The sequence below is a fragment of the Camellia sinensis genome, chromosome 6 (genome assembly GCF_055761805.1).
Source record: "Camellia sinensis isolate YWXY chromosome 6, ASM5576180v1, whole genome shotgun sequence".
Taxonomy (NCBI): Eukaryota; Viridiplantae; Streptophyta; class Magnoliopsida; order Ericales; family Theaceae; genus Camellia; species Camellia sinensis.
Window position 1 is genome coordinate 12,446,446 of NC_138966.1, and position 26,207 is coordinate 12,472,652.

The following is a 26,207-nucleotide window of genomic DNA, read 5'->3' on the forward strand; positions in this document are numbered from 1 at the left end:
ACCACACCGAATCAAGATAGGGACTAAGTTATTGTTTCCCAAACGTGTAACTTAGTGTGTGTTCATTCTGTAACTGTAGGGTTGGCATCCGAGGACGCTCTAGCCTATCTATAGCCCAGTGCTCTGTGAGTAACAATGTTGTAAAGATATAATCAATCATGAATATTTTCTGAATGACCAATTGTACTGCTTTCTGAAATGATATTTCTTATTGAATGAATGTTTGTCCTATTTGCGAACTGTATTCTTGGCATCCATAGCAATTTACTGTTACTGCTACTGTTACAGAGATCGCTGTCTGTTCCCATGTTGGAACCACTACTATTTACTGATATGATGGCCATCAACTGACTGTTCGGTCTGTTAAGACCTATTGTACTGTTTTACTATGGGATGTACCACATATGACTGCTATGACTGCATGACTGATATACTGTTACAACTGACTGTTTTAAATACTGAAAGGACATTCATTCTTAACCTCTTTACACATATGTTATTCACTAGGCTTTGGCTCACTGTTTATATATATATATATAGGTGTCCAGGCACCGGATCGAAGCTAGGAGCAATGGGTTTAACTCTCTTTTTGTCAAGCCAACCACTGTGCCTCACTGAGAGGTTTCAAGTCTTTCAAGCTAGGGCTTTGTGGGGTGTTTTAGATTCATCATTTTTGTCTCTGTTTTTGTATAGACTGACTGTACCTGTACTGTACTGTTCTAATAGGGATTAGCTCCCTGTCCTAGATGATTGTATATGTATGTATATACTGTTTTGGTTCTGAATGTGAATATGTATGAAAAGTCTTTTTTTGCATACAGATTGTCACAGCTCATTGGACATCTTTTATTACTGTTTTGGCTTCCGCCAGCCCTTGTACTATGTATTACAGTTATTACGGTTAAGTAGACCTTCGGTAATCACGGATTGCCGGCCGGTTACGGTGCTAAAACCATAGGGGCGGGTTTGGGTCGTGACAGGCAGGGGCCACCGCGTCTTAGTTTGCAATCTGCAGGTAGCCCCGCCAGAGAGTGTACCACTGCTCGCGGTACACGTCGATCAGAATTAAGGTTTCCTCTTGGGTCCAACACGGTAGTGAAAACTACCGAGGAGAGAGAGAGAGAGAGAGAGAGAGAGAGATGGAAGAGAGATAGTAAGAGGAAGCGAGGCAGAGCACAGAGAGAGTGAGAGGGAAAAGAGATGGAATGTTTTTGTTTATGTATATATGTAAGTGTGTGTTTATATATATATATATATATAGGTAAATTACACTTACCTCCTCTGAAGGGAAGTATTGGAATTTGAAGAATAATTATGGATGACATCAGCATAATGTAACAGCGCCGCGTGGGACCGCTAAGCTACAGTTCGGACTCGATTTGTGTCACGGTTCTTAATCTGAACCAAAGAGTCCAAATCTGGCAAATCGTTTTGAGAAACAGATTTTTGAAAAAGTAATGCCAAACATGGACTACTTTGCCAGATACAGAGTCGCCACCTAAATATTTTAAAATGGGGAAATTTAGGAAACCCTGACTCGGTGCCGAAGGCCACATGTCCGTCATCACCGGAGTTGTCTCGGCTCGGGAGCTTGGGTACGATCGGGGAAGGTCAGCTATGAGCACCCCCTTTCGCCCGGTCCGAAGACCGGCCTCTACTAACCGTGATATCCGTTTTTGAAAACTTTACGTGTTCTAAAACCAATTATTAGCCTAGAATTACTATGTTATGCGCACAGCAAACAAGTATAGACTAGATTGCCTAATTTGGAAATAAACATTGCATATCCGTTCGGTTTGAAAATGCTTTGGAATTTGCTACTCGCAAGTAGGCTAAAATACGGATTTCAACGAGTTTTTCCAACTTAAATAATCCAACCTTCACCCACAGGCATTCGAAACAGTTTAACACATAAGCATCTAGCCACATGTTAAGCATGCTGTCATGGCAATATTCACACTCATGTGATATGCTAAAGCGGAAATGCTTACATAGTACTCCGTGCCAAAACAAAGAACTTGTTAGCAAACATGCATGATCCAAGTCCATGTTAAGTGCCTAATGCGTCGCATACAAAATGTCGCTAAGATAGGCTCGGCTAATCCTAGACATGTCATGTGAAAATGCACAATTATCACATATTCAATTTTTTTGATTTGAAGTACGAATGCAATTAGCATGATGTACCGAGCCTAATGCATGTAATACAAAATGCATGAATGCACGCATGCATAGCATAAGGTATGCTGAATTTAAACATGCCCTAATCTACCACCGTAAGCAGGTAAATAAAATGGAAGAAAGAAGTGGGGTTGGAAGACATACACACCACCCACACACACTTATTACAGATTTACCCTCACTCGGAGGGACCGAATAAATATTACAAATTAATTAACTACGCAAGCTAATTAATATTACAAATTAACTAATTTAATTAACGAATTAAATAAATTAATTAAAGCAGGAAAACGCCTCGGGAAGCGTGCCACCATGCATGGGCTGCCTCTGTTTTCCTTCCTTTCCTCCTCTGGAGGCTGTCAAAGCCTCAGGACTGATCCCTTGGACAGAGAGGATCACCACCGGCTGATTGAAATTGCCACCGGCAGTGTGGTATGGCCATCGGCACAAAATTGAATCTGTCGGCAGAGAAAATGGTGCCGGTCGGCACATTACACTGCCGGTCGGCAGAGTATTCCTGCAGAACCTGCAACTCACAGCAACAGAAGGCAAAACAAAGCATGGCAACACAATTCAAGGCATGTATGCACCAACCATGTCCCTTATCATTGTAATGACTCAAAGGGGCATGTGCCTCGATTCTCGGACCACCTATCACGCATTTCCATGCATGATGGCCCAAGGAACCAAGTATGCAACTTTGATTTCAAATGCATGCAAACCAAACAAACCAAATAAGGCCCAATTCCTATCACCAAGTCAAGGAACAAGGAATGCATGCAAGATGCAATGCAACCTAGGCATACAAGCTAAGGATGCAACATGGCATGGCAAAGCACTTATGCAAGCATACAAGCATACATATGGCAATGCAAATAAATGGAAAGATGGACTTATACATGAATTAGGCAGCTCTAAAATAGACCTAAAACAGTGGCCAAAAGTGCTAAAGAGTGAGGGCTAAATGGCACACACACACACATGCACATAAGGACCAACACTTAAGCACAAATCAAGCAACATTCAAGCACACTTGAAAGGGACAAACATGAACAATTAGCATGCATTATAAGCCTTGAAATCATGTTAGGATGGTGCCAAACCAAGCAACAAAATCAAGCCAAAACATGCAACAAATAGTCCAAGTGTTCAAAGCAAACCAATGGGGGATTGAACTGCACTTAGCAAGACCAAACATGGCATGCATTAAACAACTAAAAACAGATTTTTAGCATGTTAAAACAAGGCCAAAGGACTCCTTAGATGGCATCTAAGTGGCTCAAATACAAAGGCATACACAATAGCCAAAACATGGGGCATGCAACACATGCTTATGAGGCATTAAAGATGCATGCAAGGCAATCAAGCAAGCATGGAAATGGGACTGAAATAACATATAAAGTGACCCCAAATCACCAAAACAATGCAAAGATATCATGCTACACATGCACATACTCAAGGCCAACAAGCCCAAATACAAAGGAGCTATGTCAAGCATGCAAAGATCAACCCAAACGACTATGGACAGAGCTAAAACATGTCAAGATAAGCACATAATCTTCACAAGACTAAGCCAAAAACATGCTCCAACAAAGGCTAACAACCTAAGGCACATTAAGGCATAAACAAGGCATTACATGGCAACTATGCTAAACATGCATGGAGTTCCAAAACCAACTTTAAATCATGTTATATCATGGATATATAAGCATGAAAAACAAACCAAACATGCTCAACACACACTCAAGCATAGGCTTCCTTAAGAGGCCAAAATATGCCCTTTTCAAGGACAACAAGGAGAGGGGGTGGCCCTCTCCTTCTTGGGACTTCAAAGCATCATCTTCACCACTAAAATCCCTCAAGATTTCAGTGGTGAAGAGACCTCAACACCAAAATCCCGGAGCTAGCACAAAATGGCTCAAAAAGAGGCCTTTTGAGGTCTAAGGGTGGTCAACAACCCTCAAACAACAAAACACTCTTAATAAACAATAAAGAGGGCCTAAAAACAGAACTTTTTTATGTTATACAATAATCACAAAAACAGCTCTAAGATAGGTATAAAATCAATGCAAAAATGGGGAAAAAAAGGTGTAAGTCTCTTACCCTTGTAGTCCTCTTCAACAATGGTGCTCCAATGGCCTCCTTTGGCTCCAAACCAGTCAAGAAACTCAAGAACAAGCCTTTAGAACCTCAGCTCCAAGAGGAAGGTGAAACACTAGGTGTTTGTGTGCAATAGTGAGACACAAAACACCTAGTGTACAAATAAGAGGGAAAGAGAGATAGAGAGTGTATATCTAACCCTAACCCTAGAAAAACTAGAGCTTGGTCTGTATTTTTTCCCTCCCAAAAATGTCTAAAAGCTCTCCATATGCCTCTTGTAAAGCTTACAAGACAAGCTTTGCAAGAAGGAGATCCCTCCATACACGTGTATGGAGGGGAGCAAAAGCAATACAGCTGTCTAAAAATATCTGCAAAAGCAGATGAACAGCAATCGGCCGGCCAAAAATGCCATCTAGGCCAAAAAGAGTGCCGGTCGGCAACAAATAGTGCCGACCGGCAACAAAGAGTGCCGGCCGGCAAACTATATTGCCGGTGGCAGCAAAAACCAGCCGGTGGCATCTAGCCACTGCCGGTGATGGGTGGGGATGGTCTACAAGCCCCACCCTGCCTTTCAAAGGCAAGATGCAAGTGTTTGGTGCAAAACCAGACACTAAACGGTCGAATTCGGGGATCCTGAGGCATGGCGCGCGAGCCGAGACCTCCGGGAACTCCAAGCGAACACAAACATGGATAATCACCGAGTGTTCAAACGGTGACGTCCAAGTCTTGAGGACGGTCAAAAATGGGGTGTCTACACATAATCTATTTGAATTTGGATGGATGAGTAACAGAATAAGGTCTTTGTATATTAATTTCAAAAGTAAGGAGGTCTGTGTTATTTTTGAAACCACAAGGGGAGATACCTGTAATTAAGGCAAACCTCAGAGGAGGTCAGTGTAATTTACCCATAAATGAATATTTGATTATATATAAATTTTATATGATTTTGTGAAATCTTCATATGTATGAATTTATCTATCTATCTATCTATCTATCCATCTATATATGCATCTATTGAAGTTTGTTGTACTGGTTAAAGGGAAAATATTAGAGAGCTTTTATGGTGACAGAAGTCATATACTATGAGGAAACGGTAACCTTTTTTTTTTTTTTTATGGACACTGTGCACAACATCACATTCAATGGCTATATATTACAATTTCCATAAATTAGTTCACATACCAACTGCAACATCCAACACTAGTGTTCTTGCTTCTATATTTACAGAACAAGTTATGGCAGAATCTCATCAGAAAGGAAGAAGGGGGAAATCATTTACACCTGAGCAAGATATTTGTAAAGCTTGGTTATCTTTTACCCTAGATTGTGTTATAGGTAATTCATAATTACAATCAAATTTTAGGAATTGAATTTTTCAAAATTATGTTGACAACATGGATGCTGATATCCGAACTCAAGTTTCTACTCAATCTCGTTGGGGTTTGATCTTGCAGCGTTGTAAAAAATTTCTTGTATTTCTAACTCAAATAAAAATTTACATTCAAGTGGAACGACTGATCTAGTAAACAGATTGTTGAATTAAATAATAGTAATTGAGAGATTGGTTGTTGAAATTAAGAAATGAAATGGAGGGAAAGGTGGTTGAGAAAAAAAAGTAGTATTGGTTTAGCTATTTACCACTAGAGCACCATTGCTAAAAAAAAGTATTTTTACACTGGTTTTTACTAAAATATAATTTTAGCTGTTGCTTTTAGCTATTAAGCACTAAAGATGTTGTAAATATTATAGAGAAAATATCACTTCGCCCTCAAAACTTTCACGTATTTTTTTAATTTAATCTCCAGATTTCGATTAATATCAATTTTATACCTAAACTTTTGAAATTTTGATCAATTTGGCCCATGTTGTCACATTTCGTCTACAATGGAACGGAATGTGCTGACGTGGAGGGCAAATTAATTTTTAAGGTATAGTTTAAGAGATAAAATAAAATTTCAAAATTCAATAAAATTTCAAATGAATTTTGATGTCACGTAAACATATTTCGTCTAATTGTAGACGGAATGTGACGGCAGGTGTCAAATTGATCAAACTATCAAAGTTTAGGTGTAAAATTGATATTAATTAAAGTTTGGGAGTCAAACTAAAAAATACATGAAAGTTTAGGGGGCAAAATGATATTTTCTCATATTATTAATATTCAACAAATGTAAATGTAAGTGTTTTAACTAAAATGTAGTATAAAGAGATTGCCATATTAGTATTATTATTTTGACAAAATACCAAATAAAAATGTTATTTGTAATTCCCATTACAAGAGAGGTAGAAATAAAAAGTTTTGATAAATTTTGACAATTACTCAATCTTATATTAAATTTGATACAAAATTTAATAATATTGTAATTTGACGGAAAGAATAACACCACTGGTGATGCTCTTATGACACGCCATAACAACTACTCCAATAATGTTCTAAAACACACACGGGGGAAAATTAGCAAGACTCCGAAAGTCAACTCTCATGATGTGTCATTTCTCTTGCCAAAATTTTAAGAGTTTTTTTTTTTTTTAGCTATGATGGATTCACAAATAATATTTTATTTTTAATTTTGTGAAAGAAGTAGAAAAAAAAATTACAATTTCCATGGTTAGAGCATATGATTATCAACTTATAATATTTTTGACACTATAATGTATTAAAATTTGATTTTGATGTTAGTATTTTAACATCAACTATCGAAGATATTCGTATTGGGCTAAACATTGGGGAATGTCGCATTTTTGTTCCAATTTTTTCTGCATTGGACATGGGGAAAAAAAAATATATGAACAATGATAACATCAATACCAATTTCTTCAACTAAAATATCAATTATTCCCTATAACAAATTTGAAGGATATGATTTTAAAGGATGTAGTAGACTGTGGTTTTAAAATTATGGTGTAAATTTTCCATAGACTAGTACATTAGTATTTATAACACAAAAGGTAAAAAAATAAGAAAGAATAGAACATAATCAAATCTACAATCCTTGAATTCAAAACTCCAAAAAAAACAAAAACAAAAACAAAAACAAACAAAACAAAACATGTTGAAACTCTCTATTTTCATTAATTCAAAAAAAAAAAATTAAACACATTTCTTCAAACAACAATGGTTGGTGGCTCAAAATTTAGTGGCTCGAATGGCTCGAAACTGTCAAAACGATGTCGTTTTGGGCACAAATTTGAGCCACTGATTTTGTGGCCCTCAAATATTTTTCTTCTTCAAAACTCATGGCAACAAGGGGTTGAAGGATTTCTACGTTGAAACAGAGTCTGAAGCGTAAAAGATTGAAACCATCATTGAAACAACTTGTTGGCTACACAATATTGCCATCTACAATTGCTTAAGAAATCAACTTGTAGGTGTGATATCGAATTCCATAGAAGAGATAAGTGAAATTGTCTCTAATTATAGCTCCCTAATACCAAATTAAAGGAAATATGGTAAAACTCAAACCAATAAGTAGTATTAGAGTAAAGTTTTCATAAGTTCGAATCACAAGAGTCTATATGTTAGAAATTGGGCGCCCATGTAGCATGACCCTTTGAACCTGAACCTTTTGAACCTTATCCATATAAGTTTGAATTTGAATTCAAAACTTATTTGGATAACCATTCAAGATATCTATATCTATCATATCAATAGATATGGATAGATGGATAGATTGATATATATGTGGTTATATATCAGATTATATAGTTAATCTATGAAATACGTATATCAGATATACGTTATGTGGTTTTTACCCATAACCATTTTTTCCAGACTCTCTCTCTGACTCTCTCCCATAAAACAACGATCAAGTCATTTTGCATTGTGACTTGTGTGGGTGATACTCATTTTGTAGTATCACTCCACTGTTGGGTTCGTTGTTCAGATTTTGGAAGCACGTGATTTACCCACGAGGTTCTTCACTACAAGGTATGATTCTGATATTTTTTCCCGCTGTAATATAAAACTTTGATTTACATTGGTATCAGAGCCTAATATGGATATTTTCGTGCTTAGTTGTATGCGATAAAATATGTGTATAATTTTATACAAATATACATATATATTATTTGCATGAAAATTAGATTGAGAATGTGATACATCTCATTTTTATGTCCATTAAATGTCATTTTTGAGACTATAAATGTATTTATTGCGAAAAGTGGAGTCCGGTAGTACAAAAATTAGACCAGAAAACACCATGGAAGGCGGCACGTGTGCCTCACGCGCTATATAACGCCACCACGCGCTTCCACGCGCTAGGCGCTCTTCCCACGCGCTCCACGCGCGCTGTTCACGCCCTTCCCACGCGCGCGTTAGTAGCGCCGCTTCGCGCCGCGCCACGTGCGCAGCCACACGTGCACCATGCGCCGCGTCGCCGTTGAGCCACCTCGCACCGAGTTGCGCTGGGTTGAGCGGCGCGAGCCGAGCCGAGCCATTTTTCCCAGCTGGCTTGGTTCTAAGGCTCTATTTGTTCTTTTTTAATTCTAAATTACGTTAAATGGTCATAATTAATTTGTTATAGCTTTGTTTTAAGCGTGGTTGGTACCGTTAGACTCAGAATTAAATTTTTTATCTTCTGTAAAATTTTGAAAATTTTATGAAAATAAAAAATATTTTTTCTAAAATAATAATTCATTATTTCTTGTTTAAAATGCATCTGGTGTTGCATGATTAAGTTTCTGGGGCTGAATTTTTATTGTAGACTACTGTTATGGTTTACTGTTTACTGGCATAATCGTAGCATTTTACCAGATTTTGGAATATTTATTTCTAATTTTATGTGTGTTTATTAGTTATTTAAAATTCCAGAAAAATTCAGAAAAATTCCAGAAAAATTAAGGATGATGTACATTCTGTTATGGCATAATTTGAATATTTAATAGAGCATATTATTTTTTTAGAGTTTCTAATATGTTGTAATTAGAATAGCATGATTAGTTATTTATTTATTTATTTGAATCTCATTATTAAATGAATATAGCATGAGTTATTTGTAAATTTACATTAAGATGCTATTGTATGGAATTTATCATGCTTTGACATGCCATAGTCAGTGGGAGGTTGTTCGGTTGAGAGAAATATTTGTAGATTTACTCCCGAAAACCAATATTTTGTGCATAAATTAAATTAAATTTTGGATAATTGTCACCTATGGCGCAAGAGATGATTACGAGCATAGCGGATTTTCGATCTTGCGACTTGTGTAATATTGTCACTATTTAATTTAGATTTTCGCGGCAAAATTATATTATACTAATCAAAATTAATCCCAATACGAATTTCTCTCTAAATTGACTTAGCTTATGGAAGTTATTTGGTTAACCTAGACTTAGTAGAGATGTTCAAATGTGAACAATGTAATCCTATTCTTTAGATGAGCAAAAGTCTTGAAGACTTAAGGTCAGACCTTAATTGAGCCAAAGTAAGGAAACATGACTCAAAGTCGCCGTGTTTTTGTTGCCTTATTTGGCATAATAAAACTAATGTGTGCACTATGGTTAGTGGCACGCTACGTAGTTTTGGTTGGCAAGTTTTAGAGTTATGAAATTAGTAAGCCCTCAATAGATCTGTATATGATCTTGACTATTGAGCTGCGCGGATTGACTTTGTAATTTGACTTGTAAATAATGTTATATCATTGGATGAAGTAACATTCAAGAGTCACGTCATCCAACAAATACGAGCTTAAATAAATTAGTCATTAAGTGTAAGACGAGTAGCCAATATGAGTAGTGTTTTGCTCTCTACCCAATTATTGGCAGTGGATGGAGCAAAATTTTATGCACTATAATAGTGTGCATTGAAATATCACGTGAAGTGAAAAGATTAGTGCTTAGTGGCTGCAAAATCTATTAGCATTGCCAACTTGTCTAAGTCTGGACACTTACTGTTTCCATACTTGAGTGTGAGAAATGAGGAGGGGTTTCTTTGTATGATTCCTTAGCTAGGCTAACGTTTTTGAATAACGTTTACCACTAAGCGCAAACGTTGCAGCATAATAATGAAAATGTCAAGGCTGACAAGGTTGTTATGACTCTAAGAATTTGACGCATCGCTTGTGAGAGCATTGTGTTGAATTAGACTCTTCAACCTAATTCGCGCTTAAGTTACTTCAGGAGCTGTCATAGATTGATAGCTTATTCTCTCCTTCTTGTGGATAGTAGAATTTATTGCAAGTAACTATGAAGCGAGAAACAAAGATGGCAAAAGGAGTATCGTCATCTTTTAACTAGATGCAGTAAAGTGTATGGAGAATAAAATTGACTTGAAGGTGCAGGGGATTAGCACTTACTAGTTAAATTTGCGACTTAGGCGCACTTGATATCTCCATGACATCCTTTTATGATCTAGTGAATATGAATTAGTCGTGAGTCATTACCTAGTTGGGCCTAAACTTTTAAAACTTGTCTTTGAGAACTCACACATTAAGATGATTGGAATTAGTTTATGACATTGGTCATGAACCAGTGGCTTATTATACTTAATCGCATTAATAAGATGATGACACGATGGTTTGAGTAGGCCTTCTCGGGCCCACTTGCTTATGACATCCGGCTCTTATGTGAATGTGTAACTTTGTTCGCAATGGTTGCGCACAAGTAAGTAGGAAAGCCATAGAAGGTCATTTGTATTGGCGTATTTAATCCACTATGATATTTGTGACTAGATATGTGTGAGGTTATGATAGCTAAGCCTCAATCTCGACACATTTATAGATTACGATACGCATCTGAGTCAAGACTATTTGATCTCCCATAAGTCAAAAGTTTTGAGATGTTTTTTTGACATTGCACATATGAGGTTGAGATCAATTAGATAAGAGCTTTTGTGCTTTTAGTTTTGACCAAGGTGGCGAGTATCTATTTGAGTTATTTTTGGAAAGCTCTGTGAAGAGAGATGGATGCTTAGAAAATTGATTATTCCTAATACTAAATAACACAATGGTGTAGTAGAGATAAAGAATTAAGTATTGTTAATATTAGGTGGATAATGGCGCAAAATGTTTCCCAATTGGGAATTGCACTAGTTTGTTGCCTATATCCCTAACTAAGTGCCTTCCATATCAGATTTTACACTCCATTTTGAGTAACGGGTTAGCAGAGAGCCATCTATGGGCAATCTGTAACTGTTAAGCAGCTTATCTTTATTCTACTTCTCATAAGATTGCGAAGTTAAGACCTAGGGTTCTATAGTGCATTATTGTATGATGTCTTGTAAACACAAAGCGTCGTGTGGCGCATTATTGTATGAGGTCATTCAAACCCTCTAGGTCATGTGCATATAGGTAAGCAGCTTTGTTGTAGTGTAACTAAGTCACATAAAGTTTTCTTAGTAAAGGTGACGTGAATAGAGTTTTGGAACTCTATAAGATAGAGAATTGTAAGCATAGCGCTTTATGTAGCCTAGTTGAGAATGGAAAGAAATTTCCAATATCCTAGGGACAGTGGGAGCGATGTGCCTACTAATGGATTACTCCATTAGAGAAGAATACTCTACATTCTTAGTTGCGTGGTAGCGAATGTGAAAATTTTCCACGTCATCACTGAGTGATTGAGAGGGAAACATTCATGATTGCTCCGCAAGTTGATAAAGAGCCTAGGATAATGCCTAAGGCTCTAGTCTCCTATTTTTAGAAAGTGGATTAATGTGGCGCAGTTTAAGACAAAGTCTTTGAGGATTAACCATTTTTATAATTTGGTTGACTTTTCATTATAACGCAAAACTGTTATAAAATTATGCGTAATTTGAATAGTCATTGTTGAGGCATAAGGCTCGCTAGATATCGAAAGGTCGCACCATTAAGGAAAATGTAGACCATGAGAAGACTTCCTCATGGGGAGTGAGGTTATTTTGACTTAGGTTATGATTGACATAAGTTTGGAACATTGATTTGTAGACATTGTGACCCAACTTTCTCGTTAAAGAATTGGATAAGTAGATCCGTAGGGATTTACCTTCTGCTTTTATGGTGAAAAGTTAGGAGCGCAAAAAGGTTGCTAGTTCCAATAAATCCTTTACAGCCTAAAACAGTTATCCAAATAGTGGTTCTTAGATTTCGTCAAGCCATGATAGGCCAACGATGATCGATGAAGACCACTGAGGCATGATCAATGGTCCAAAAGAAGTTTTTCCTTACTTAGTCATTATGAGCCAGGAATTTATAAGGTTGTCGCCACCTAGGGTGGGCAGTCCTTTATTTTAGATATGATGGACATGGGTGATGTAATTTATATGCTTGGATGTACGATCCTTAGGGATTGTTTTGGGAGAATTCATGTTTTGTCTTCAATGACTTACATAAGGAATATCCTAGAACGATTCTAGATGCAAAATTGCAAACCCATTGACTTACCTATCGGTAAAAGCCAGAGCCTTAGCTATTGAGTGAATCCTCGGATTGTCTTTGGGAGAAACAGATGACCTATATTCCTTGATCTTTTCTTTGTTGTGGGAGCCTAAAGTACGCTCTGTGGGCGTATTCGGCATGATAAGTGTTATCTTTGGTAAATGGTCAATTGAGTTGTTTAGACATTGACCTTGCTCATTAGACTATGGATAAAATGCTTTACTAGTAGTATATTAATTTGCTCCATGTAAGATTCAATTCGCTAGTTGGGCGCATCTGCGCTAGTTGGGCGCATTAAGAATGAACGCAAATTGGTCACCAAAATATCTTTAGAGAGGTTATTGCGTAAGAGGTAGTGATCTTAAATTACTTCATGTGAGGCGCACATGGTGGATTCCGTTGTATATACTTATCGCAAAAGGTGCTGATAAGGCTTATGTTTGAAATCTATAATTGCGCAAGCTGTGGTCATTTTTTTTAAATCGATCACTTATTTTGAGATGATGGGATGTTGACACTATTATGGTTTGTGTCATAATGATTAATAGATGATGATGTCAGCAGGCAAGATTGGCTCACTCACACGAGTAATCGCCCTTGGCGCTTGGGAGCGAGCAAAGATGAGACTAGTGATTTATTTTTATTTGGAGCCAAGAGAGGCTTAAATAATCCACTATGCATGTCGCCTTGGTTACAACCAAGATGAGGTCGTGTTAAGGACCAAACATGGATGTTAGTACCCACTTTTCATGTTGTGCCTGTTATGATTAGCCAGATGCGAGATCTCATTTGGCGCTTGGAAGGCAAGCAAATAGAGAATTCGGGTTAGGCACTAGAAAGCGACTAGACTAATATCTGTACGGTGTATCGAGTATGACGTCACTCTTTATGAAAGAGTTACTTCATCGTAGCATGTGTTCATACTATATGTGCTTGGCGACCGAGTAATGAGGTGAGAGAATGGATCCCTATTTCCTCACCGTGTGAGTCTTACGTGTCATTACTGATATGACTTTCATTTATGTACCGTTTTGTGACTTTTGACTATGTCATAAGGTAAGGGGTTGATGTTCTGCTACTTTGGTATGTTGCCTACGGTCATGTATGATTCGGCCTTAAGAGACATCACTGGGAAAGCAGTCAATCCTAAACTAAATGGCATGAGGGCAAAGGGAAGATCATCTAGTATTACACCATTGTTGTATATTCACTGTCGGTAACTCACATCGCTCTGTATGAGAGGCGGATTGAGTGTGAATATATTGCAAAAATTGAGAGGGTCAAACATGCTCTTTTTTGAGGCATTAGAGATGTTTTTTTTTTTTTGGACCGGTGTAATTAGATGGGTCTGGGGTATATGAGACACTATTTTTGTTCTTTTTGGGTTGATGTCTCTATGCTGGCTCATTTTGAGTTTCTAGTATAGAGCTCCCACATGCAGGTGTTCTCAGCAGTCGCACGATGCATTGGCTAGTATGAGATTGTTTTTTTTTTTTTGGGAGATTGAGATAAGAGATGTGGCAGTGTTATGCTAACTCATGTGCGAGTGGGAGTTGTTAGAAATTGGGCGCCCATGTGGCATGACCCTTTGAACCTGAACCTTTTGAACCTTATCCATATAAGTTTGAATTTGAATTCAAAACTTATTTGAATAACCATTCAGGATATCTATATCTATTATATCAATAGATATGGATAGATGGATAGATTGATATATATGTGGTTATATATCATATTATATGGTTAATCTATGAGATACGTATATCAGATATACGTTATGTGATTTTTATCCATAACCATTTTTTCCAGACTCTCTCTCTCTGACTCTCTCCCATAAAACAACGATCAAGTCATTTTGCACTGTGACTTGTGTGGGTGATACTCATTTTGTAGTATCACTCCACTGCTGGATTCGTTGTTCAGATTTTGGAAGCACGTGATTTACCCACGAGGTTCTTCGCTACAAGGTATGATTCTGATATTTTTTCCCACTGAAATATAATACTTTGATTTACACTATACATCTCTAAAAAACTAGTCTAACCTTGAAGAAGGTGGAGATTAGTACACAAATTTTTTCCACACAAAGGTCAGTAATCACAAAATGAGAAATAAAATCTTGAGCTTATATGACAATAATGATTAGGAGAAGAAGCTTGAGTTGAGCAGCCAATGAAAAAAAAGAAGAGATGATCATAAAGTTTTATAAAGAATTGCTGGGCAAGAAATTTGAAGATAAAGCATGATATGCTAGAAGCAGACTTTCTGCAGAAATTCAAACCAAAATACCTAAAGATGTGAACTCCTTTATTTAGATTTTAATGTCTAAAACTTACTCCAGTTTTTTTGAAACACCATATAAATTATCGAAAAATGTTTGGATCCTCTTTTTTTTGGAGACCCTCATAATCCCTTTAGATCTGAACCATTGATATATGTGTATGTGTGAGGCCCACACCATCAATGGTGAAGTTCCAAAGGGGATTGTGGGAGGCTCCAAAAAAAGAAGTCTCTATCATTGTTGTTAGTTATCTGCCCAAATAACATAAGATTATATACTTACATGGTAAATCACAAATTAATTGGACACACACGGTCGGTTACGTGGTTATTTCGCACGAGAAATTTTTGTACGCGGATAGGGTATATGTCATGTGGTACCTTTTACTATTGTGCTTGGTTTTGACAGTATGGTCTACTACATTTATGTTGAGTGTTTGGGGAACAATAGTGAGTATATAAATTTATGATTAGTGAAAGATAGTATCACGTGGTACCCTATTAGCATACAAAAATTTCCCATTTTGCACCCATACGATAATTTCTACTCAAAGAAGTAATTATGTTGTCTTCACATAAAATTATATTAGTCGTGGGTCTTCCCAATTGACTTTCATCTTCCCCATTCTATACATATAATGGAGAATTTTTATTATATATTTAAAAAATATGAAATATGAAATAAAAATATAAATTTATAATTATTTTAAATTAAAAAAAATTATTGCATCCACTATTGAATACTGTAATGAAATTTTACCATTATAAATATATAACAGAGAGGATCACAATGCTTGCTGAATAACCATAGGTAGGGTTACGTAAAATTTCACTCAATCAGTTAAAATCGCATAAATATGTACTGTTCTATTAAATTTTAAATTTTATAATTCACATTTGAAACTGCGTTGCTCCGCTCCACTATAGTTAATACATATATATTTTTCAACTTCTAATGAAATATCAAAATAAAAATGAATATGAAAGAAATTTAAAATGTGAAATTTGTTACAAATTAGTAATTATATATATATAAAATATTATTTAAAATTAGTTTTTGTTATATATTTAAAAAATATTATGTAAAATAGTGTTATATATTATGCAAATACTTGATAATTAGTTAAAAATATTTTTCAATCTATCAATCCAAGCCGCTCAAATCATGATTTGATTATTTGTCAATTTAACATTTTTATTTATAAATTAATTTTAAACCGCTTAAATTGCACCACGCATTCTCCTACTGACAAGTATATTTTCATAACAATTACAACATCGCTACATCTATCGAATTTATTTAATTCAAAGATTAATACTTGAGAGTACTAAAAAAGAAGCATTAGGGGAGGCTCCCCCTTCATGTAATGGTTGTCTCTCATAATTTTATTTTATTTTATTTTTTTTTTTTTACATTTTTCAATTCATTAAAGCTGCCAGGGTTTTTTTAGTGGCCTCAGTCAATTCTCTATTCCAAATTCATCTAAATAAATATCATCTCGGGGAGAGTCACCCACAAATTCATTAATCTAATAATTATTGTTATTATTCTGGTTGATTTCTAATTGCCCCAAAAATAAAGGTGTTATTCCCATTCCTATTCCTATTCCTATTCCTATTCCGGGGACTGAATTCTGGTTTCCAATCGATTCTTCCTTCCTTGTCTTTCAGAGACTTACGTTTTGGTAATTAATCCTTTCTCGTTTCCATTCTCACTCTCTGCCAGATAGTTTTTATTTTAGTAGAATTAATTGTTTCTTCAACCCTCCTTGAAGGTCTCATCATACTTCGATTGTTCGCTACACATCGCCATGGATTAGGGCTTTTTCTGTTGACAATGAACCAGATAACAATTGAAGTCGAAAAACGAAAAACCAACCAATTACACACACTTCTTTTGGTTTGAGTGATTGGGAGAGAAAATAAATGAAATGGAGAGAAATAGATTTCAATCACTTGTTTGGATTCTCTTCTCAAATAGGAGAGAAATGGAAAGAAATACAATTCTGTCATCACTCTTATTTTCAATCTTTAGGAGAGAAATGAAACTAACCAAATATTATTTTGTTATAATATCAAAACTACCTTTAGATATAGGACAAATAAAAAGACTAACACCTATATAAAAAGTTAATTTATTCAGTAATATAACCTTATATCATTTCTTTTCTTTGATAGAAGAGAAATCATAATATTTTCTTTTCTGTCTAAGTTACCAAACATAGTAGGATGTGTGAATTTTTCTTTGTTAATTTCAAAATTTAAACTACAATTTATTAATACATAATCAGGTTGATTATTTGCTTGATTGTTTATAGATTGATGTAGAAGGCGATATATTGTACTCTTTTTATTTTTGTGTGAATTAACTCCATTAATTGTATATTGGGTGGCAGGGATGGATGGAAATTGTGGTGAAATTAGAAAAGAGAGTATAGAAGAGTGTTGGGAGTAAGGATTTGATAATGTCCATGGTTCTTGATTTCATAATGTCCTTAGTGTGTTTGTTTATTTTAAATGACATTCAGTTAGATGGGTCATTCCTGTGTCTCTTTAAGGTTGTGTTTAAATCATGAATTTGAGTAGAGATTTGGAAAAGGAAAGGAAAACTGTGATACAAATGTAAATGAAACATAAGTCAATTTTTTTCTCCATTTCCCTTTCCAAACTCTTGTACAAATCTATGATCCAAATACAACATAAAGGAATGACATGATTTCACCATTTTTTGGTAGTTCGCACGGTCCTATGCTTTCTATCGCTTGTGCTTGCTTTTCACTCTCAAGACAACGGTCTCTTTCTTCTAATAAAGGGAAGCAATTTGCATGCCTCTAAAGTAAAGAAAAGTTTAATAAACACACAAACACAATGCAAGGTATTGCATAAATAAGACTGTTGAAAATATTTCCTCTTTTGAGCAATGGACTGTCATCTCCATATTAGACTGAAACAATTCGGAAGTTCTAAGACATGTTGATATGGACAGTCATCTCCATATTAAAGAACACTTGTAATTGGCTAGATGATCGTGTGATTTTTGGTTATCCCTTTATTGAATTAGAAAAATTAAAAAATCCTAGTACCTGGTCGGGCTCATATGTTACTTTATATGAGAATTGTGATAGCTGGTGAACATTTTATATCTCACATATATTTGTACTTTGAAAAAAAGATGCAACATCCTATAATTTACATTATATAATCTGGATGTATATATATATATATATATCTTCCGAATAAGCCTTTCCAAAAGTAATAATGCATTTGTCAAAAATGAATTCTTAATTGCTGTATGATTTTATTATTTTTGTACTATTGAACTATACAGTATGCTGTCATAGTAAGACATGGTTGAATGTTAAAATCTTTGGAAAATTTGATTTTATTTCAAACTACTTGTCTATGTGCATATCGTGAACATGCTCTGAGTCTTTACACCTTCGTTATGTCTTCCTTTATATGTGCATCTGTGTATGCATGGCCCGAGGTGGGGATTGGGCAACATAGGTTGTTTGTGTCCAATTCCCCTTAACTAAACTTACAAGCTCTTCTCTATGTGGTTTAAATACTTTTCTGCTGAAGATGAGTTTCACTTGTTCAAAATTAAAAATTGCCTTGACATACAACGTTGTAGGGACCTGACTTCATTTATTATATTGTTTCTTTATCTGTATTTCAGTTTTTGTATGTTGGCCCAAGATTTATGGCAATTGTTATTATTCATGATCAACTTATATTGTCTGTGAAAGAGGTTGACCTTGAAGGCTAAAATAGTCAGCTGGCCAAAATAATTTGAAGTTGAAACTCGATCCATTCCATAACTCTAGTCCAGAGATTTAGAGGTGGTGAAACGGATTATATAAAAAGGTTGTGTGGAGGAGAGACAATGATGTGTGATTGAGTAGGGATTACTTTTCCACAAGTAGTGAGCACGGGATAAATACATTGGCAACATCAACAATAGACTTATAGGGCTGGATTTAGTGGGATTTTGTGGCTGCAAAGGTATTAAAAATATAGGAGTTTAAGGGTTTGTAAAAAGGTAGGGTTTTGGAAATGAAAACACAAATGTTTAGTGGCTATTGGGTGGCTGTTCTCAGTACTGTGAACAGTGACATGAGAAGAAAGAGAAGTATTGGAAGAAGAAGGAAGAGAAAGAGGTGTTTCACCCTCACAAGGGTTAGGCCAATCACACACAAACACAATCTCAAATTCTCATAACATCAACTATTCTATTGAATCATTGAGATTATACATATCTTTATAGGCTAAAGACTCTCCTAATTCTAGAAGGACTAAAACTTAAATTTAGAAACTAAAAGTATTTGGCAACTACTAATATTGTAGACCAACTATGATGTCTAATTCTACCTCAATCATAATAGGAAACTTTAATGACTTATAATTCTATTTCAATATCAAAATAGGAATTTTGCTTTTTTGACCACTAAAGATTATTCTAGACATAATAAAACATATATAATGACCCAATTTAATAACTTGGCCCAAAATAAAACCCATGGGTAACCCTACAACCCATGTCCGGCAATGTTGAAATTACCATAATACCCTTAACTACTAAAACCTATTATAATGATATAGAGACTCAAAATTATTCCAAATCTTCAATTCTTGATGCCCTAAATTGTACTTCATGTGAAATTCCAGATTTGCTCTTTTTCTTCTTTCCATGATTTTCATCAGTAAATGGAAGGAAAAGATTCCCATGCAAATGGCAACTTGTCAGCGGAGTTTGAAGGTGAATTGGAAGGAAGGCAGCACTGTGAATCTTTTGAAATGTCGCAGGTCCCAAGGACAGATGGTTTGGGTGGGCCTTTCATGATGCCCCTCTTACCAGCTCCAAATGTGGATCAGTTTAATTCAAAGGCATCTGTTGTCTTGACTGGAACAGCTGCAAGAGGGGGAACTGGGCCAGCTGTTGGAGCTGTGGACATTGGAGTCGGCAAATCTGCATATTTTTTTCGGGTTGCTCTGCCTGGGGTCAGGAAGGATCCAGGTTTGTTGTTCTCCCCCCCTTTAATGATTTTTCTATATAAATGTTTGTACTATTTCTTAACAACAAGGCAACTCCTTAGGTTACATAGGATTAAAAACCCAAATTTCTCTGCATTGCATACTATAATAGAACTGTGTTAGAGACGTTCAATTCAAGCTAAGGATGAGAATCCGATTTAAGGATTCCAAAACATTGGGTTGCACTTTGTGTTTTTGTATTTTCTTACAGAAGTATTTGTGTCGCTGAAGTATCCATATCTCTACTTAATTTGATTAATCAAAGGCCATTTCGTTAGTCAAATTAAGTAGAGATATGAATCTATTTAATTTGACTAACGAAATGGCCTTTGATAGGGCCGAGTGGAGAAGAAGGATTCATGTAGCCGACCCCATTTGATGGGACTTAAGGCTTGGTTTGGTTTGATTTGGTTACATAATCGTTTTTGGTTATATTTTAACACCCTTGAGTAACTCCATGAGTTTTAAGAAGTACTAAATAATATATTATAGAGATATATCATTACCCTAGAGTTACCTATATGACATATGAGTGGGGTACTAAAATGCATTTAAATAGGCATCAGAAGGCTAGGAATTTGTGTTCATGTTGTAAACTGATGTGTGTATTCAAGATGGTGTGGCCATATGTTTTTTCCGTCATATGACTTTTTCTCACTCATGTTATATGTAAATATAACACAAGCAACAATTTGCTGAAGTTCTTTGGAATATTGCTCGTGTAACAGTTTATAAATATTTATCTCTCCTCAATGAGATTTTGGGAATGCCTTACTACATTTGCATTCACACAATAGTTTTTTTTTTAAATGAAAAAACAGAATTGTCTTCTACCCATGGTCAACTCACATATTGAACTCGTTTTATTCTCAATGTCTAAATTCTTAAAATAAAATATGTAAATGATTTTTATTTGATCTTGGGACAAACAAGGAGCTATTCCTATGACCTCTGCATTTGCGACTGCAAGCTTTGCAAATAATGGGCAGTTGAATCCTAGGTGTAAGCCACCATAAGTTGTTGCACCAAGTCACGTATTCAAAGAGGTGTGATCTACTCTTAACGACAATGAATACACATGACTTTACCAATATGGTTTTTATTTTTTTGTCCTTCCCCTGTAATTCTTCATTGTTCAATTATTACAATTATCTATAGGATTTCATCTAATTTATATTACTTCCTCCGTCCCAAAATATTAGTCCCTTATTCCATTTTTCATTGTCCCAAAATATTAGTCCCTTTTCAAAAATCAAGTACAAAAATAATATAAATTTCTCATTTTGCCCTTTCTTTTAAATTCATTAACAACATAAAAAGTACAATTATGATATTGATATTTCTCAAAAAATGTACTATCAAAGAGTAATTTTGGAAAATCAATTTTTTTAAAGTGCAATAATTGTACTACCAAAAAAAATTAGATTCTCCAAAAGGAACCATTATTTTGGAATGGAGGGGGTAGTTGTTTTATTTCTTTTTTTTAGTAATAATTCAAACTGCTGTTTTGCTGCAATATGCATTATAGATGGAGGAAATTAGGGACAGATCCAAGATTATCACTATGGGGGTCCAAAAGTATGTTTGGGGGTGTAAACCCCTATAATTTTAAATTATTTTAAATTTTCTAGAATACTATATGATATTTTTCAAATTTTTAGGGGCCCCTAGATCCATCCTTGGAGGAAATCGGTGCATGACTGGGGACCAATTCAATGTAAAGCTATTGCGACCAATGCATGTTGCTGTAGCAATATAATTCTTACAAGAGTTTTTATCTTAGATAATGTGTTTCCCTTTCTTTAAATAATTGCCCAGTCCTAGAAGTTTTGAAAACTTAAGATTGATTGCCTATGAGGCATGCAAGACCTCTCCTGCAACATAAACCTACACGTGCCGAACAAGTTGTCCAGGCAAACCAAATCTGGGCCTGATACTTATGCACGTAAAGGACCATATACACATTATTTTATGCGGTGTGCAACTGCATGTTATAGAGAACACCTATACATCTTGTAAAGGATCTTACAATTCACAAAATTACATGTTTGTCAACCACATCATATGGTAGAAGGTGGGTCTAGAGTGATATGAAGCACTGACACTTCAACATGGGTGCCATGTCCGTGTCGGACATTATGGAACAAGCGTGTCCACATGTTGGACACGCCATGTGGCTTGTCAATTTTTTAAATTACTATTTTTTTTTTTTTTTTTTGCGTGACACTTTGGGGGACACTTCACGAACGTTTCTAGTGTTTGAACACGTCTCAGGACAGCTTTGGGAAGTTTTTTTTTTTTTTTTTTTTTTTTTAAAAAAAAGATGATTTGACTAAGGTAAAATATATGAATATAAAGAGGAACGAAAGTGGAAAAATAAAAATAGACCCACATATACATTGATGCGTCTTATTTCTTTGTGTCCTAAATTTAAATTCATATGCATAGTAAGTAAAAATATATAAAAAATTTATTTTTTTGCCGTACTTTGCCATGTCCATATACGTTTTTTTTTTTCCCTTCTTTCAATTTTTCCGTGTCTTGTGTCCATGTCTGTGTCCATGCTTCTTTGGGCATGTTTGATTGGGTGGATTAGAGCATGAGATTGGGATTATTAATCCGTGGGCCCAATTATCCTATGTTTGTTTTAACATTTTGGTTTAGGATTATTAATCCAATGGATAATTAATCTAACAAATTTATAGGATTATTAGTAATGAGGTAGGGGTGGGATTATTAATCCAATGGATATTAATCCAATTGGATAGTGAATACCACACTAATTTAATAGGATTATTAATACTTCACTATTAGTCTTGTGAATAAAAAATGACCTTTAAGTCTAAAGCATGCTTATGAAAGGAACTTGGTTGACCCTATTGAACATTGCTTTGTTTTTGTTTTGGGTAAATTACACTTTACACCCTGCATTTTGTACCAAATCTCACTTTGGTCCCTACACATGAAATCATGATAGTTAACCCTCTGCACTTTTTTTCAAATCTCAGTTTGGTCCCTATACATGAAATCGTGACAGTCAATCCCCTGTAATTCTACTCAAATCCCATTTTAATCCCTACACAAGTGTCAATATCCCTTTTCTGTATCTTCATTTTTAAATCTTTAATAAAATCCAGTAATGTGACAAAAAATGTGACTACGAAATGAAGGTAAGAGAGGAAAAGCATTTATGTTTCCCACCAATATACTTTGTTTTACGTGATAAGCACATGAAACTTATATAATACTATATATATATATATGTTCGTATGGTAAAAAATGGGACAAAAAAGCAAGAAAGTAGAGCTTTTGAAATAAATAAAAAATGCAACAAAGAAATCAAAGAGAAAGAAAGATGAATAGACAGAAGACTGTATTACCGTGAGAAATAGAGTTTTGTGATTTCAATTTATGCAAAACCTTAGTTCATTTTCTTAATTGTTCACAACTTGCGTTTTGTTTTAGCCTAATATAGTTATATTTTGATGTAAATTTTGGGATAAAGTGTGTATTAGTAGAAAATATAGATGATTTTCCTTTCTTACCCTCACGTCGTAATCACATTCTTATCACATGACTAGATTTTGCTATAGATTTAAACAATTAAATAATAGAAAGGGGACATTGACACTTGTGTAGGGACAAAAGTAAGATTTACAGGAGATTGACTGTAACAATTTCATGTGCAGGGATTAAAGTGGAATTTGACCAAAAGTGCAGGGAATTGATTCTCATGATTTCATATGTAGGGATTAAAATGAGATTTGGTGCAAAGTGTAATTTACCCTTTTGTTTTGGTTTGTTTTGTTCTTTGAAGAGGGTGGTAAGAACACTATGCTGCACCACATGGGCAAATATAAAGTAAAAAATGGTGGTCTTTTAATGGATCTGCATTGTTGGAAATTATGGTGATTACCAATTAGTTATATAGGTATTTTTTGGATGGTGGGCAATATCTAGATAACCTTTATAAGAGGATAATCATGAGAGCTTGTTGTGGTCAGCTAGTTTCCTAAAATTTTTAATTGGAAACTATAAATAAGATAGCTTGAAATAATTTGCTCAGAACATAATTGGTTCAAATAATATTATTGGTAGATCCCATCAATAATTTTCAGATATTGAATAGAAGTGCTCGAGTTATGGCATTTGGATTTGGAGTCAATACATGTAGTTAATAACAGTGAACCATTGTTTTGCTTCAAGAAACCTGTGAACATATGATTTTCTGTTTGTATTCCTTTTGAGTTAAAAACAGAATGCATCTTACATTTGGGATGGTTTAATTCTTTTTCATCTGACTGATAACGTTTGTTGCTGCAGGTCAGTTCAGCTGTGCGATTGAATGTGATGGAAAGGTCCACTTACGAGGTGTGACAACGACAGGTGGAAGAACTGTTTTTAGACATTCTCGTGTTTATGAAATGAAATTCCAGCAACAATGCCCACCCGGACCATTCACACTTTCTTTCAGTCTGCCAGGACCTGTTGATCCAAGGCTTTTTTCACCCATCTTCAAATCTGATGGAATTCTTGAAGCTATCGTCATGAAATATGAGTAATACATCATGTTAGGTATATGTTGGTTGAGTCTATAGCCCGATTTTGTTAGAGCATAACCTAGTTAAACACTATGGCATACGTCTCTCTCTCTCTCTCTGTGATCTGGGTGAACTACAATGTGGTGTTTTAGAAAGTTGGTAAAAAGCTGATTTTTTGACTTTTTGGATTTTTTGGTGACTTTTTTGGCAAAAAAACTGGTTTTTTTTTGGCTGAAAAAAGTTAAAAAGCCAAAAAGCTGATTTTTTTAGTTTCTTCCCAAAGTGCCCAAATGTGGTTGCTGTCTTGACAGCCCATTTCAAAAAACATCTGAGATGTGTACATATTGTGTATGCTGCTTGATCTTATGAATGGTGTTCATATTTTATGCAGATGATCTGTATATTGTAACATGCATGGATGCTGAATTTTGGAGGTTTATTGTATACAAATTTCCTGATTCAACTTCCATTAAATTGACAGGAAATGTCTCGATAGCATTTCTTATGATGTTTAGTTGCTGAAAGAAATTTCAGCAATAATGCCCAACCTCTCTCTATCTATACAAATTAATTTATTTGATGAGATAAAAAAGTCAGTTTGTGTCGGCTAAAATTTTACATGATATATGGATCATGAATTTTATTTTTTCAGGCAACATTTTCCAAAATTTCCAACCAACCATTGAAATACAGATGATGTGGAAACAAAGCAATACTGGCATTAGAAAAACCACTTTGCTAGACCCATATGAAGATGATTTTTTTTTACGACGATATGAAAATGATTTATGGGTTAAACAAATAAATAGTATATATTTATTTCTCTGAGTCAAGTCAATTTATCATTTTTTTCTCAAAAAAAAAAAAGAAAAAGAAAAGTAAAAGTCAATTTATCATTTGAATTTTGAAATACTAAAAATATCCTATTTTAGAAGTGTGACAGTTCTGTCATATTTTTTACTTTTTTTTAAAATCTTAATTTTACCCTCTCAAATCTATTATATTTTTTTGAAAGTTATAAAAAGTTTTATATGAACCAACCATCTCTTTGTTTTTGAAGTTGAACACTCAAAAACGATATATCTATTTTCAAGAGTCCTATATAAATATAAATAAACCATCTCCCTTCTTATCATAAATAAATAAATAAATAAATAAATAATATAAAAAAAAAACTCATATCCCTATTTTTTACATTGATGATGATTGAAAAACATAAAATAATTACTCTTTCTTATTTTCTGTGTCTGCTTCTATATTTGATATACATAATATTTACAATTGTTCACTATGGATCATATTGTTGTGAATAATTTTGGCTGAATCTTAAAGTTGTATGCATTTGTTCAAATTTAGATAGAGGAAAGCATATACGTTTTTAAAATAATTTGTCCTACATCTCAAAAAATCGTAGGTTATCTTCATACACTTTCTTTTTGTTTAGATTAGATTTTTTGAACTGTAATATTTTACATGATACTTTAATAACCAAAGTACGATATCAAAATTCTAAACAATAACCACTTCTATTGGTTTCATTTTTTAGATATGCTTTCTAGTTTTTTATTTTTCATATTTTCGGTTTTCATTTTTCATATTTTCTCAGTTTTGGTGATTAAAGATATTAAAATTTCTTCATATTTTATATTTAAATTATACTTTTACATAAATATTTAATATTTAATAATCTAAATAGAATTAAAAAGTAAAATATTGGTAAAAA

The 26,207-nt window shown here is 34.7% G+C and overlaps 1 protein-coding gene across 2 annotated transcripts; it reads left to right on the plus strand.

The window, feature by feature from the left end:
* The first annotated feature begins 16,385 nt into the window (after positions 1 to 16,385).
* Positions 16,386 to 24,879, plus strand: LOC114310353 (increased DNA methylation 3). 2 transcript variants are annotated; one of them, XM_028256324.2, is made up of 3 exons: positions 16,386 to 16,594; positions 19,578 to 19,926; positions 24,267 to 24,879. In XM_028256324.2, the coding sequence occupies exons 2-3, from the start codon at positions 19,617 to 19,619 to the stop codon at positions 24,503 to 24,505; spliced, it is 549 nt and encodes a 182-aa protein (XP_028112125.1). In that variant the 5' UTR covers positions 16,386 to 16,594; positions 19,578 to 19,616; the 3' UTR covers positions 24,506 to 24,879. The 2 variants fall into 2 exon arrangements, with proteins under 2 accessions (XP_028112125.1, XP_028112126.1); XM_028256325.2 differs by having other exon boundaries at positions 16,442 to 16,594; positions 19,614 to 19,926.
* The last annotated feature ends 1,328 nt before the right edge of the window (positions 24,880 to 26,207 follow it).